Here is a 13,366-nt window from a genome sequence, read left to right as displayed (position 1 = left end):
AGCTCCTGACCTAATTACAATCTTGGGAAAACAGCTGAACTCTCTAGAATTAAGGTGAGAATGACTGCTGTTGACATTGCAGCAGCATTTGACCAAGAATCTTAGCAAATCCAGAGCTCATGGGAATCAGGGAGAAAATTCTCCACTGTTTGAAGTAATACCTGGCACAAAGGAAGGTAGTTGTGGTTGTTGGAGGCATCTCAGTTCAGACACATCACTGCAGGAGCTGTTTAGCATAATGACCTACATCCAACAATCTTTCGCTGCTTCATCAATTACCTTACCTCCATCCGAAAGTCAGATGTAGGATTGTTTGCTGATGTTTGCACAATTTTCAACACCATTTACCACTCCCCAAATATTGAGAGTCCTGAAGCCCTGGAAAAGTATCATTGGACCTAAAATGTTAACTCTGCTTTTTCTCCACAGATGCTGCCAGACCTGCTCAGTTTCTCCAACAATTTCTGTTTATATTTCAGATTTCTAGCTTCCACAGGACTGTGTTTTATATTACTGAAGTAATGCATGTCCATATGCACAAGAAATGGACAATATTCAGGTTTTGGCTAAAAGATTGCAAATAATATTCTTGCCACACAATGCCAAGATTTGATCATCACCGACAATAAAGCATCTAATTATCTCCCCTTGAGTCCACAGTCTTATGGCAGAATAGGGTCAAGGAGCCAAATTGGCGTGCTCTGTTTCCAAATTTGTACTTTCCTATCCCTTTTTCCCAGATTAAGGAAAATCTGATTTCTATAAAGACAGAAAAGTATGCAGGTGCATGCAGTATAAACAATTTAGGCAAGTTCTAACTTGATGGAACAGGGAAATTTTAAAATTTTCTGCATAATGAATTCTCTCTAGGAGCTGGATGCTTTTGAACCCTATCCTGCTGAGATTTTACCAGCCAAACTTTACATGGGTGCTTTTAAACAAGCCTCTGACAGACAGATTCAGAAAGATCTAAAAATCAAGGCTTACCTCAACCTCTGTCGTGAAAAAGAGATCATGTGAGTGATTTAAACAATACTCTTTGCTATCTTGCGGATACCATTCCTCCATAACTCTCTTAATGATTATGAAAAGACTGCATGATCAGACCAGACGAGTCAATGGTGGCTTTTGAGACCTTGCGAGTGTGCGGATCTACACAGGGTTCTCAATTTACAAATATCTGACTTACAAATGCACATACTTACGAAATCAATCTCATACAGGGGTATAATTTTAAAGATGCGACACAAGCAAATTTAGTGTGTCTGTAAATGGCACCTTTATATTGTCTTGCATTGTGTACCACTTTGCATATAGTCCATCCTTTTGGACTATAACCTGGTGTTGTGTGATTTTTAACTTTGTCCACCCCAGTCCAAAACCGGCATCTCCAAATCATAACTTACATACAAGTAGACTTGCGAACAGACTATACAACGGGACTCATTCATGCCTCAGGGACTGCTGTACATACTTATCAGCAGTTTTGTGGGAGCAGACTTTGATGTTTACATTTTCTGAAAAAAGATCAAAACTGAGCATGAGTATCCATTTATCTACAAATGTTGAAAAGCTTGGGCAGAAACTTCTCCAATTCCTTGAAATTTCTAACTCATGAAGGATCCTGTCACACAGGAGGTCATTTAATCTGTCATCCCAATGCCTTTTTCTAAGGAGTTCAGCAAGTTGTCTCACTTATCTGCTCTTCTTCATAGCCTCGTGAATCTTTTCAACTATATATCCAATTATTTTGTACTAACATTGATCTACAATAATACGATTATAATTTATATATACTACTTATTCCACAATGTGGTTCTGGTCTTATGATTGTATGATAGCACATTACAAAACAATTATTGCAACCTGTTTGTCATTTTAGCATTGCAGAAGAGAGCTTAACTCCAATTTTACACATTCCTTCTTCAGAAGAAACTAGTCTTCTGGCCTACTTCCCAATGATGTGTGAATTCCTCGGTGAGTTTAATTACTACTCCTGCAAATATTAAATTTCCTTTGCAGCACACAAATGCAAGTGTCACAGTATAAAAGTGCACTGTGTCATTTCAATGAGTTAATAGTTTGCCTGTCAATGCTGAGGCCTGCAGACGCTGTACTATAAAAGTTGACATGTTAGGGAAGAGGTTTTGATTTTGTGGTTAAAAACAGCTTCATTGAAGCAATCCACCAGTTGCAATGTTACTGGGACTTTTTTGTGCTCATGAAAGTCAGGGACATTATTACGAGAAGGTTACAATGAAGGATTCACCTTCTTAAGCTTTCCCCTCGCCTCAGGTATGGTGACTCTCAGATTAAACCACCACCAATCATCTGTCTAATGAGAGACTAGCTTTATGGTCTGGTAGGATTGTGACAACTTTATCTTTTTTAGTGTGGGGAATAGGATATTTTGTTTTGGGAATCCAGTGGTTGTATCGAGCAATCGCTGCTTAGGTAACAGCAGACTAAGTCAGAATATCTCAACTAGAATTTCAGAAAAGTAGCAGTGCATGTCAGTTTATCAGTGTGGTGAGGTGACATGTGTGTTGCTGGAAAAGCACAGCAGGTCAGGCAGCATCCGAGGGGTAGAGAGAATGGACGTTTTAGGCAGAAGCCCTTTGTCAGGAATATGCCCGAAACGTAAATTCTCCTGCTCCTCGGATGCTGCCTGACCTGCTGTGCTTTTCCAGCAACACGCTCTCGACTCTGATCTCCAGCTTCTGCAGTCCTCACTTTCTCCTGGTTAGGTGATATGACTATTTCATCTGAAACTCCTGCCAGGGTAGTTTAATGTCAATTTCGGAACAGTCTTGTCCTGCTTTTATACAAAACAAATAACTTATCATTCAGTGACTTGTTAATCATAGAATTATAGAATTTTACAGCATCAAAAGAGGCCAGTTGACCCATCGTGTTTGCACCAGCTCCCGAAAGAGCACCCAGCTATACCCATTCTCCAGCCCTTTCTGTGTAGCCCTCTCAATGAAAAGGAATTACTTCATAACATTGTTGTCAAAGACCTTTTAGGAAAAAGTGATCATAACAAGTGATTGGCTGACAAGGTGGCTCAGCAGTTAGCACTGCTGCCTCACAGTGCCAGGGACCCAGGTTCCATTGCAGCATCGGATGACTGTCTTTGTGGAGTTTGCATCTTCACCCCGTGTCTGCATGGGTTTCGTCCCACAGTCCAAAGATGTGTAGGTTTAGTGGATTGGCCTGGGGAAATTCTGGCTTGCAGGGGTAGGGGAATGGGTCTGGGTGGGATGCTCTTTGAAGGGTCAGTGTTGATTCCATGGGCCAAATGACTGCTTCCAAAATATAGAGTCATAGAGATGTGCAGCATGGAAGCAGACCTAGCGGTCCAACCCGTCCATGCTGACCAGGTATCCCAACCTAATCTAGTCCAATTTACTCACACTTGGCCCATACCCCTCTAAACCCTTTCTAGCATGATTCTGCATGATTCTGTGGGAGTGGCAGAGTCAGAATCATTGGTGACCTTTAAGCGGCAATTGGATAGGCACATGGATAGGTGCTTAAGCTAGGACAAACGTTCGGCACAACATCGTGGGCCGAAGGGCCTGTTCTGTGCTATGTTGTATGCTAGAATTCTTCACTGAGATAGAAAGTGATGAGTCAAATCTGAAACAGGGGTCCTAAATCTAAACAAAGGAACCTGCAAAGTTTTGAGGGATGAGTTGGCTGGAAGTATACTGGGTAACTTCATTAAAAGGCATGTCAGTGAATAGGCAATAGTTAATATTTCAGGAACAAATGCATGCTTTGCAACATTTATACATTCCTATTGGGCTGAAAGAACACAACAGAAAAAGTGGCTCAACTATGACTATTACAAGAAATTAAGTAATAGATTCAAAGAGAAGGCATATTGAGTTGCTAGAAAAGGGAGCAAGGCTGAGGACTGAAATTCAGGAAAGCAGGACCAAGAAATTGATTAAGAGGGGAAAGTACACTATATGAGGAATATAAGAGTGGACTGTAAGAGATTAAATAAGAATGTATAAAGTGGAAATAGTGAGAACTACAGATGCTAGAAAGTCCGAATCAATAAAATGTGGAGCTGGAAAAAGCACAGCAGGTCAAGCAGCATCAGAGGAGCAGGAAAGTTGACTTTTCAGGCAGGACCCACCATCGAGAATGTATAAAGTAAAATATTAGTGCAGACAAATGCAGGTTCCTTACAGTCTGAAAATGGAGTATTGATAATGGAGAACTTTGAAATGGCAGAGCATTTAACCAACTACTTTAGCCTTTCTTCACAGAGAAGGACACAAATAATTTACCAGAAATGATACAGAAGCAAGGGTCTATTATGAAGGATGAATTGATGAAGATTAATATTATGAGTTCATAGTGCTGGAAAAATTAATGGGACTGAAAGCTGAAAAAACCCCAAGGCCTGATAATCAGGGTATTGAAGTAGGTGGTTATAGAAATAGTGGATGTGTTTGTCATCATCATCCAAAATTCTTAGATTCTGCAACGGTTCCAACATATTGGAGTATGCGAAATGTAATCCGACTGTTTTAAAAAGGAGCAAGTGGGGAAAACGGAGAATTACAGACTGGTTGATTTAATATAAATGGAAGGAAAAATGTTAGTGTCTATTATAAAGAATGTCATAACAGGATACTTAGAGAATACAGAAGGGATGACACAAAGTTAAAATTGATTTATAAAAGATAAATCATGTTTCACAAAACTACTGGAGTATTTTGAGGACATAATTAGTAGAATAGATCAGGGAGAACCAGTGGATGTGGTAGGTTTGGATTTTCAGAAAGCTTTTGATCAAGTTCCACATTTAGTGTGCAAAATCACCTATTGGATTGGTGGTAATATATTGTCATGGATTGAGAATTCGTCAATAGACAGGAAGCAGACAGCAGGAATAAATGGGTCATTTCTGGAGTGGAAGGCAATGACTAACATAAGACAGGAATAGCCTTCCATAAAAACTAAAGTTTTTAATTTGTTATGACATGGGGTAAATCCCTCTGCTAGTTTAAACCAGCAACACAGAAAAGATTCACCCCATGCTGTAATCTGTTAAAATTCGAGAGGCAAAGAACTATCCCTGGGATCACTATTTAAAGTAAAAATTAACAACTTTATTCTTTAAATCCAACAGAGGATTTTAAAACAACAACTATTTACAGCTCCTTTCTCTTCCCACTCTACAATACTTGTCTGATTAAAAAATCCTGATTAAGATTTGTAAAAACACTCTCAACTTTCAAAATCAGTCAGCTGTCGAATCTTCTCTTTGTATCTTCCTCTGCAGATTTTCCTATGTCCTCGTTTTGATGTTCTGAGCAAACTTATTATAGACAGGTACCTTTCAGAGAATTGTTCTGCTGGCAGTCTGTATTTGTTGTTGGCTTGGCAGTTCTCCCTCTAGCTGTTCAAAATATCTGATTTTATACCCCAGAACATTGAATTGTTTCATTGGTTTTAATATTATCAAAATACTAAATTCAAATTTGATTGCATTCTGGTATCTTGGGGCATAATTTAAACTGATTGGCCGAATTTGAATTTGTTTTTGTTTCATGGTAACCCCACTGCTCCCAACTGTTTCGACCAAGTGTTACCTTGTTACCTTGTTCCAGACTCCCTGTGCTTTGTCCTTGCTAGCTTATCAACTCTTTTAAAGGTACAGTACTTCTACCTTCATAACAAATTGGAGTAAGGTAAATTTTAATGGTATGAGACAAGAACTTTCGAAAGTTGATTGGAGTAGACTGTTCAAAGGTAAAGGGACTTTTGATATGTGAGAGGGACGTTTTAAAAATTTGATAACCCGAGTTCAGAGTCATTAAGTTCCTGTTATAGTGAGAAGTAAGGCTGATAGGATTAGAGAAAAATGGATAATAAAGATATTGAGGTTTTAGTAAAGAATTTTAAAAAATCATAAATTAGATATAGACAACTGGGTTCAAATGAATCTCTTGAACGGTGAGGGAGACCAGGGAGGCAAATGAGATAGTCCAAAGAGATTCTCCAAGTACATTAGGAACTAGACAACAGGAAGAGAGAAAGTAGGGCCCTTTAAAGATCAAAGAAGTTGACTATGTGTTGAACCTCAGGAGATGGGAGGGATATTAAATGAATATTTCCCATCAGTTTTTACTGGAGAAGAAATGGAGGCAAGAGGACTGAGGGAGTGAAATATTGATGTTTTTAAACTGTTCACATTACAGAAGAGGAAGTGCTGGAGGTCTTAGAAAACATAAAGGTGGATAAGTCTCCAGGACCTGATCTAGTGTATCCCAGGACATTGTGGAAAGTTAGGGATGAAATTGAGGGTCTTTTGCAGTAATATGTATATCATCCATAACTGCTGGATGAGTGGAGAGTGGCTAATAGAGTCATAGAGATGTACAGCATGGAAACAGACCCTTTGGTCCAACTCGTCCATGCCGACCAGATATCCCAACCTAATCTAGTCCCATTTGCCAGCACTTGACCCATATCCCTCTAAACCTTTCCTATTCATATACCCATCCAGGTGCTTTTTACATGTTGCAATTGTACCAGCCTCCACCACTTCCTCTGGCAGCTCATTCCTTTTATATCTTTTATATCTTTCCCTTCTCATCCTAAACCTATGCCTCTAGTTCTGGATTCCCCACCCCATGGAAAAGACCCTTGTCTATTTATCCTATCTATGCCCCTCATGATTTTATAAACCTCTGAGGTCACCCTTCAGCCTTCGACACTCCAGGGAAAACAGCCCCAGCCTATTCAGCCTCTCCCTGTAGCTCAAATTCTCCAGGCAACATCCTTGTAAATCTTTTCTGAACCCTTTCAAGTTTCACAACATCCTTGTGATAGGAAGGAGACTAGAATTGTCACAATATTCCAAAAGTGGCCTAATGTTGTGCCTTTGTTTAAGAATGGATGTAAAGAGAAGTCTGGGAACTAGAGACCCATGAGTCTGACTTCAATGGTGGGTAAGTTGTTGGAAGCAATTTTGAAAGGTAGGACTTATATGCATTTTGAGAGGCAAAGAATGATTGGGAATAATCAGCATGGTTTTGTGCAAGGGAAATAGTGTCTCACAAACTTGAGTTCTTTGAGGAAGTAACCAAGAAGATTGATGAGAGCGTGGCAGTGGTTATTGTTTATTTGGACGTTAGTAACTCCTTTGACAAGGTTCTACATAGTAGACTAATAAGTAAAGTTCGATCACATGGGATTCAGGATGAACTTGCCAATTGGATACAAAATTGGCTTAATGGCAGGAGACAATAGAGTGATGGTGGAGGGTTATTTGTCGCACTAGAGGCTTGTAACCAGCAGTGTTCCACAGTATTCAGTGCTGGCCCACTTTTGATTGTCATTTATATAAATGATTTAGATGAGAACATAGAAGGCATGATTTGTAAGTTTGTGGATTACACCAAAATTGATGGTATAGCTTTTTGTATTTATTCATTTTGTGGGATGCAGACTTCGCAGGCTGGCCAGCATTTATTGCCCGTCCTGAGTTGCCCTTGAGAAGGTGGTGGTGGTGAACTACCTTCTTGAACTGCTGCAGTCCACCTGCTGTTGGTTGACCCACAATGCCATTAGGGAGGGAATTCCAGGATTTTGACTCAGTGACAGTGAAGGAACAGTAATATATTTCCAAGTTCAGGATGGTGAATAGCTTGGAGGGGAATTTGCAGGATGTGGTGTTCCTGTATATCTGCTGCCCATGTCCTTCTTGATGGAAGTGGTTGTGGGTTTGGAAGGTGCTGCCTAAGTAACTTTGGTAAATTTCTGCAGTGCACCTTGTAGATGCTGCTACTGAGTGTCAGTGATGGAGGGAATGGATGCTTGGGGATATGGTGCAAATGAAGGGGTCTGCTTTTCTCTGGATGGATTCAAGCTTCTTGAGAGTTTTTGGGGCTGCACTCATCAATAAATGGGGAGTATTCCATCACGCTCCTGATTTGTGCGTGTAGATGGTGGACAGGTTTTTGGGAGCCAGAAGATGAGTTACTCACCACAGTACTCAGAGCCTCTAACCTGCTCTTGTAGCCACTGAATTTATAGGGTGAGTCCAGTTGAGTTTCTGATTGTTGATAACTCCCATGATGTTGATCAATGGTAACACCATTGAATGTCAAGGGGCAGTGGTTAATTTGTCTCTTATTGGTGAATATCATAACCTGGCATATGGGTGGCGTGAATATTACTTGCCACTTGCCTGAATATTGTCCAGATCTTGCTGCATTTGGACATGGCCTACTTCAGATTCTGAGGAGTCATGAATGCTGCTGAACATTGTGCAATCATTGGTGAAAATCCACACTTCAGACCTTATGGTGCATAGTGAAGAAGATAATCTAAGATTACAAAGAGATCTTGATCAACTGGGGCTGATGGGTGGCAGATAATTTGGATAATTGCAAGGTATTGCATTTTGGTAAAGTAAACAGGGCAGGACTGAAGCAATAAAAAGTAGGGCCTTGGGTAGTGTTATGGAATAGAGAGACCTAGAAGTTCAGTTCTTTGAAGTTAGCATCATACATACATAGCTAGGGTGATTATGAAAGCACTTAGCATGCTTTCCTTCATTGCTCAGAGGTTTGAATAAAGGAGTTGACCCCACATCTCTGGTGGCACACTGGGACACACACACACACACACACACACCTCCTTTATCATATCCAACAGCATGCCATAGTAAGGTTGCAACAAAGCATATCCTAGTTTTCCATGCCCACACCCAGTAGTGTTTGCTAGAATGATTGAGCAAATTCAGGACCTATGACCTTTCTCTCTTGATTACATGTAATTAAAGAATTTTAATATGAGGTGTATCAAATGTACATTAAACACATTCCTTTCTTCCAGATGAACAATTAGATAAAGGTGCAGTGCTGGTATTCTCCACTTTGGGTATAAGTCGTTGCTGTACTATAGTGATGGCCTACCTCATGTATTCTCAGAAAATTGCACTGAAGGTAACTGAAAAACTTTTACACAAGTAAACTTATGTGGTAGTATCAAGGCCAGCTATGCTCTGAGAACAATATGATAACACCGTTCTTAAACTATCTTTTCTTTCACTATCGTCTGATTAAAGGGCAGCACGGTGGCACAGTGGTTAGCACTGTTGCCTCACAGCACCGGGGACCTAGTTTCGATTCCACTCTTGTCTGTGTGGAGTTTGCACATTCTCCCTATTTCTGCGTGTGTTTCTGCTGGATGCTCCGGTTTCTTCCCATAGTCCAAAGATATGCCTGTTAGGTAGATTAGCCATGCTAAGTGTGGGGTTACAAGGACAGGGTGGGCAGGCTGGATTTGGGTGGAATGCTATTTGAAAGGTCACTGCAAACTTGATGGACCAAATAGCTTCTTTCTGCACTGTAGAGATTCTATGATTACAGTGTGAAAAGCATGAGTGGCTGATTGTCTGGATTCTCAAAAAAGTGGAAATATAAAGGAAAATTATTTGAGATACAGCCTTGGGACATGATGTTTACTGTGGCATGCCTTTGGATAGGGACCAGTGACAAAGGAGGTGGAACCTCCTAATTGTGGATATTTCTGCTTTTTTTGGACCAAGTGTTAGGTAGAGTATAGTGAGTCCCATTGTACTGTGTTGATGTTGACCATTGTCTCACTAGTCCCTTTCCCCAACTGTCACTTGCGGTTTGAGTAGCTTAATTTGTACAGCATGAGGAAGCATGGAACAAAATAAAATAAATCTCTTCCCAAACTATGGCCAAAATTTCTGCTTTTACTTTAAAGTGCAGTAGGAACTGCCACTCTGTATCGAACACAAATAGGAAAGCCCACTAAATTTTGTGCCTATCTGACACCTGAGCTGCCCCTTGGTGGGATTTTCAGCACATCACTTCCCAGGACAGCTCTCAAACTGTTGGAAAATCAGAGATCAGCAGCTACAGCACAGGTTTCAAAACTTGTGGCCTCTGATGGTACACTCAAACACCAAAGTCCAGGAGGAATCAACAAGGCTGGGGGTCATGGGGAATGGGTGTCAGAATGTCAGCAATAAGTGATGAAGTTCCATGGCCAGCACTGTTCCCAAGCCCCCCCCACCACCACCAATCAACCTCAGTAAAAGGCAGACCTTACCCCATCAACCTGTTTGCTGGCTATCTACTTTATCAGTTAGGCGAGCTGCCATTATTCTCACCTGCTGGAAGTCCACCTGCTGGAAGTCCATTGTCATGGGGGTGCGGAGAGGCCCTTAAGTGGTTGTCAATTGGTTGCTAGTTGACCATTTAAGCCCTCAATTGTGGCAGGTAAGAAAGATGAAGCCTAGGGTCTGCCGCCTCAAGATTTTATTTCCTGTGCTGGTGGGAAGCCAAGTCCCTGACATCAGCCTAACTGGTAATGTTCCTCTCCAGCCACTTGCCTCACAACAGGGAAAGATTCTGTTCTGTGTATAATTCATTTTCTCCTGAGAAAAAAGTCATTTGATCACCACTCCCATAGAATCATAGAATCCCCACAGGGTGGAAGCAGGCCATTCGGCTATGTGATTCCACACCAACCCTCCAAAGAGCATCCCATCAGACCGGCCCCTCTACCCTGCATTTCCCAGGGCTAACCACTTAGCCGGCACATCTCTAGACACTGTGAGCAATTTACCATGGCCAGTTCAACTAACCTGGACATCTTTGGACTCTCAGTTTCCCAGTTTAAATGTTTTTCTCTTTGAGTCACAAGCTGGGAAGAACTATTTCTTCTTTCTATTGTTGCTTGAAATGGAAATGTTCCTGGGATGCTGCTTCTTCTATTTCTGCTTTATATTCATTCCTTCAAATTCTGTTAAGGTGCCAATTCCCAGTGATGGGACTTGGAGGGGACATGAATCTTTTATCAGTTGTTCAACCCCACCTCAACTTACTGCAGTGGCAACTTGTCAATCTATTTACTGCATTTCTAGTTGAATGCCCCAATGAGTGAGCCAATAATAATTGTAAAGGCATAGTTCAGGTCTACCATTCGCAAAGGTAGTTGGCCCTAGTAGAACAAATCTGAAATTTATATTAAGAAAATTCTTAGGGTTTCAAAGGGTCAATCCAACAAGAATGCACAGTTCTTTCTCACAAAAGAAAGAGCTTTCAAACTCCAAAAAAGTTCTCACTGAAAAAAAGAAAGAGGAAAAGGCACTGTGCCAAACTCCAGAACATGGGGAAGACCCATCTCTCCCTATCCAACTACAGTGATGAAAATTGAGCCACAGTTTACTTGATACTACTGAGAAATCTAAGTCATATTTTTGGTTGCCATCATTTGAGCGGTGGAGTTTCCAGATGAATTAAAAGTACCGAAATGTTCTTTTCCCCTAGGATGCTTGGGCACTTGTTCAGAAGTGTAAAGCAACCATTCGACCACATCGAGATTTTGTATGGCAGCTTTCTAAATGGGAGACATCTGTATTGCAGGAAAAGATCACAAATGTCTCTGACCCTTATTACTGAAATTTTTGTAAGCTGTAAAAACTAAGGTGCATTCACCATGAATTTACAGTTGAATACATTTCTGTTTTTTTAAGAGTTAATAATTTGATTACATGAAAGATGCCCAAGATTTAATTTATACTGACACTGATTTTAGTTTTCTGTAGAATTCTTAATTGTGATTGTAACATTTTGTATAACAACAAATTAATGCATCTTGGATTGTATGTAGTGGATTTATCATTAATTTGTATTTCAAGCTTTCATATGAGTGCAGTGTTAAATATTGTTTTAAATGATGCCTGACTGTCCCAACTGTTATCAGAACACCAGGCTGAGCAGCTGTTGGGGAAATTAGTCATCATATTGTTTGGATTTATTTTGCCCTCTCCTGAATCAACACTTTTTTTTAACAGTTGAAAATGGAATTAAAAATGAGAGGAAATTGAAAACAACATAATATTCCTGTGGGTAAAGATGTGAAATGAGTCAGTTTTGAAACAAAGAAATCACAATAGGCTTAGGAAACTACTGAAGTGGGAGATGGCACGGAGCAGGGTGACACTAGGCACACAAACACACAAGATGGCCGCTGAGCCATAAGTTGGCCACTTGACACACAAGATGGCCATCGGACCACAATGTGGCGAGAGACAGCAGAGCAAACACAGACACCGCCTGGGGCCACCAGAATGCCAGCACAGTGCACTTAAAACCTAGTTGATTAGTTTAAGGTGGATGGGTCTAATTGGTACAGTACTGAATTAAAAATATTTAAGTGTATGTCTGTGGAGAATAAGTGTTTACTGTATTAACTGTTGTAAGAACCTGCTGCTTACGCTGAATCAGCCAGAGGACAAGGTAGTGCCTGTCTCAAAAACCCTGCCCTAAACCATTTGTTAAGAGGGGTAGCCCCCCTATGCGAAGGTTGGGATTTGAAGTGGGAACTGAGGCACCAAGGGCACTAGAAGTTGTGAAGCAAAAGTGGCAAAGTCAGGTAACATTGGACTCTGTAGGGGCGAACAACGCAGAGTCCAGTTAGAGTTTAAGTTAAAAGTTGGGTGCTGTCTGTACTTGTAATTTCCAATGTGGTGAGGAAGAGGAGCTGATCACTCTGACCAAGAGCCAAACCTCAGGTTTACCATGTTACCAAGGTAGGGAGCGTGGACACTGTGAGTAATTGCGATACCCTGTCAGTCTGTAGTAGAGCAACAAAACTTGAATAGTGGGGTGGCCGGGAGGGTGAAGAGTCCCACCGGTAGAGAGCACACTGGGCTAGAAGTAGGTTTCTGGGCCTATTGGGAGTTGTTGGGTCAGTAGAGGTGGCCAGGAGGGTAGAGGAGGCCCGGTAGAGAGCACACCCTATTGAGTCAGCATTCCCAGCTGACCGGTAGATACCGACTAGTAGTGGTGGCCAGGTTGGGGGGGGTGGGGGAGGGGGATAGAGAAGTCCCACTGATAGAGAGCACAACTTGCTAGGAGAATGCTACAGCTGTAGAGATTGTGCTGGGACAGTATTATTGGCCGGGGGTAGAGAAGTCCCCACTGGTTAGAACACTTTACTGTTGGTGGTATCTGGGGGGACACAATCTGTGAGATGGCAGATCAAAGTTTTAAGGGGGATACTGCAGGTTCCCTTATTGAGAAATACAAGGCAGACAGACTAGCGCTGACAGAGCAAATGAAGAAAAGTGGTTGGGATCCATCCCAGAGTGAATAGGTAAACAGAAACAAAGTAAAACTAAAGAGATAGGAGTAATGTTAGTGTACCAATTAGCAGGCCTAATTGAATAAGTAGGTGCCTCTACTAGCAGGTGGAGAAAAGGCCAAGAATGAATTGAGGAGCTGGAGGGCAGGATAAAGGAGCTAGAATACAGATTAGAAAAAATACAGGAGGAAAGGGAAATTGACTTTCT

The 13,366-nt window shown here is 41.2% G+C and overlaps 1 protein-coding gene across 1 annotated transcript in view; it reads left to right on the top strand.

The window, feature by feature from the left end:
- Window positions 1–11,845, top strand: part of styxl1 (serine/threonine/tyrosine interacting-like 1) — a 29,348-nt gene extending 17,503 nt beyond the window's left edge. Inside the window, exons 5-8 of the mRNA XM_072589206.1 lie at window positions 871–1,016; window positions 1,883–1,977; window positions 8,869–8,978; window positions 11,340–11,845. Of these exons, the coding sequence (XP_072445307.1) occupies window positions 871–1,016; window positions 1,883–1,977; window positions 8,869–8,978; window positions 11,340–11,471 (483 nt within the window). The 3' untranslated portion in view covers window positions 11,472–11,845. The remainder of the gene's footprint in view (window positions 1–870; window positions 1,017–1,882; window positions 1,978–8,868; window positions 8,979–11,339) is intronic.
- Window positions 11,846–13,366: the final 1,521 nt, after the last annotated feature.

This window comes from Chiloscyllium punctatum, chromosome 19 (genome assembly GCF_047496795.1).
Source record: "Chiloscyllium punctatum isolate Juve2018m chromosome 19, sChiPun1.3, whole genome shotgun sequence".
NCBI lineage: Eukaryota > Metazoa > Chordata > Chondrichthyes > Orectolobiformes > Hemiscylliidae > Chiloscyllium > Chiloscyllium punctatum.
The sequence above is the reverse complement of the archived record's forward strand: the minus strand, read 5'-3'. Positions and strand labels throughout refer to the sequence as shown.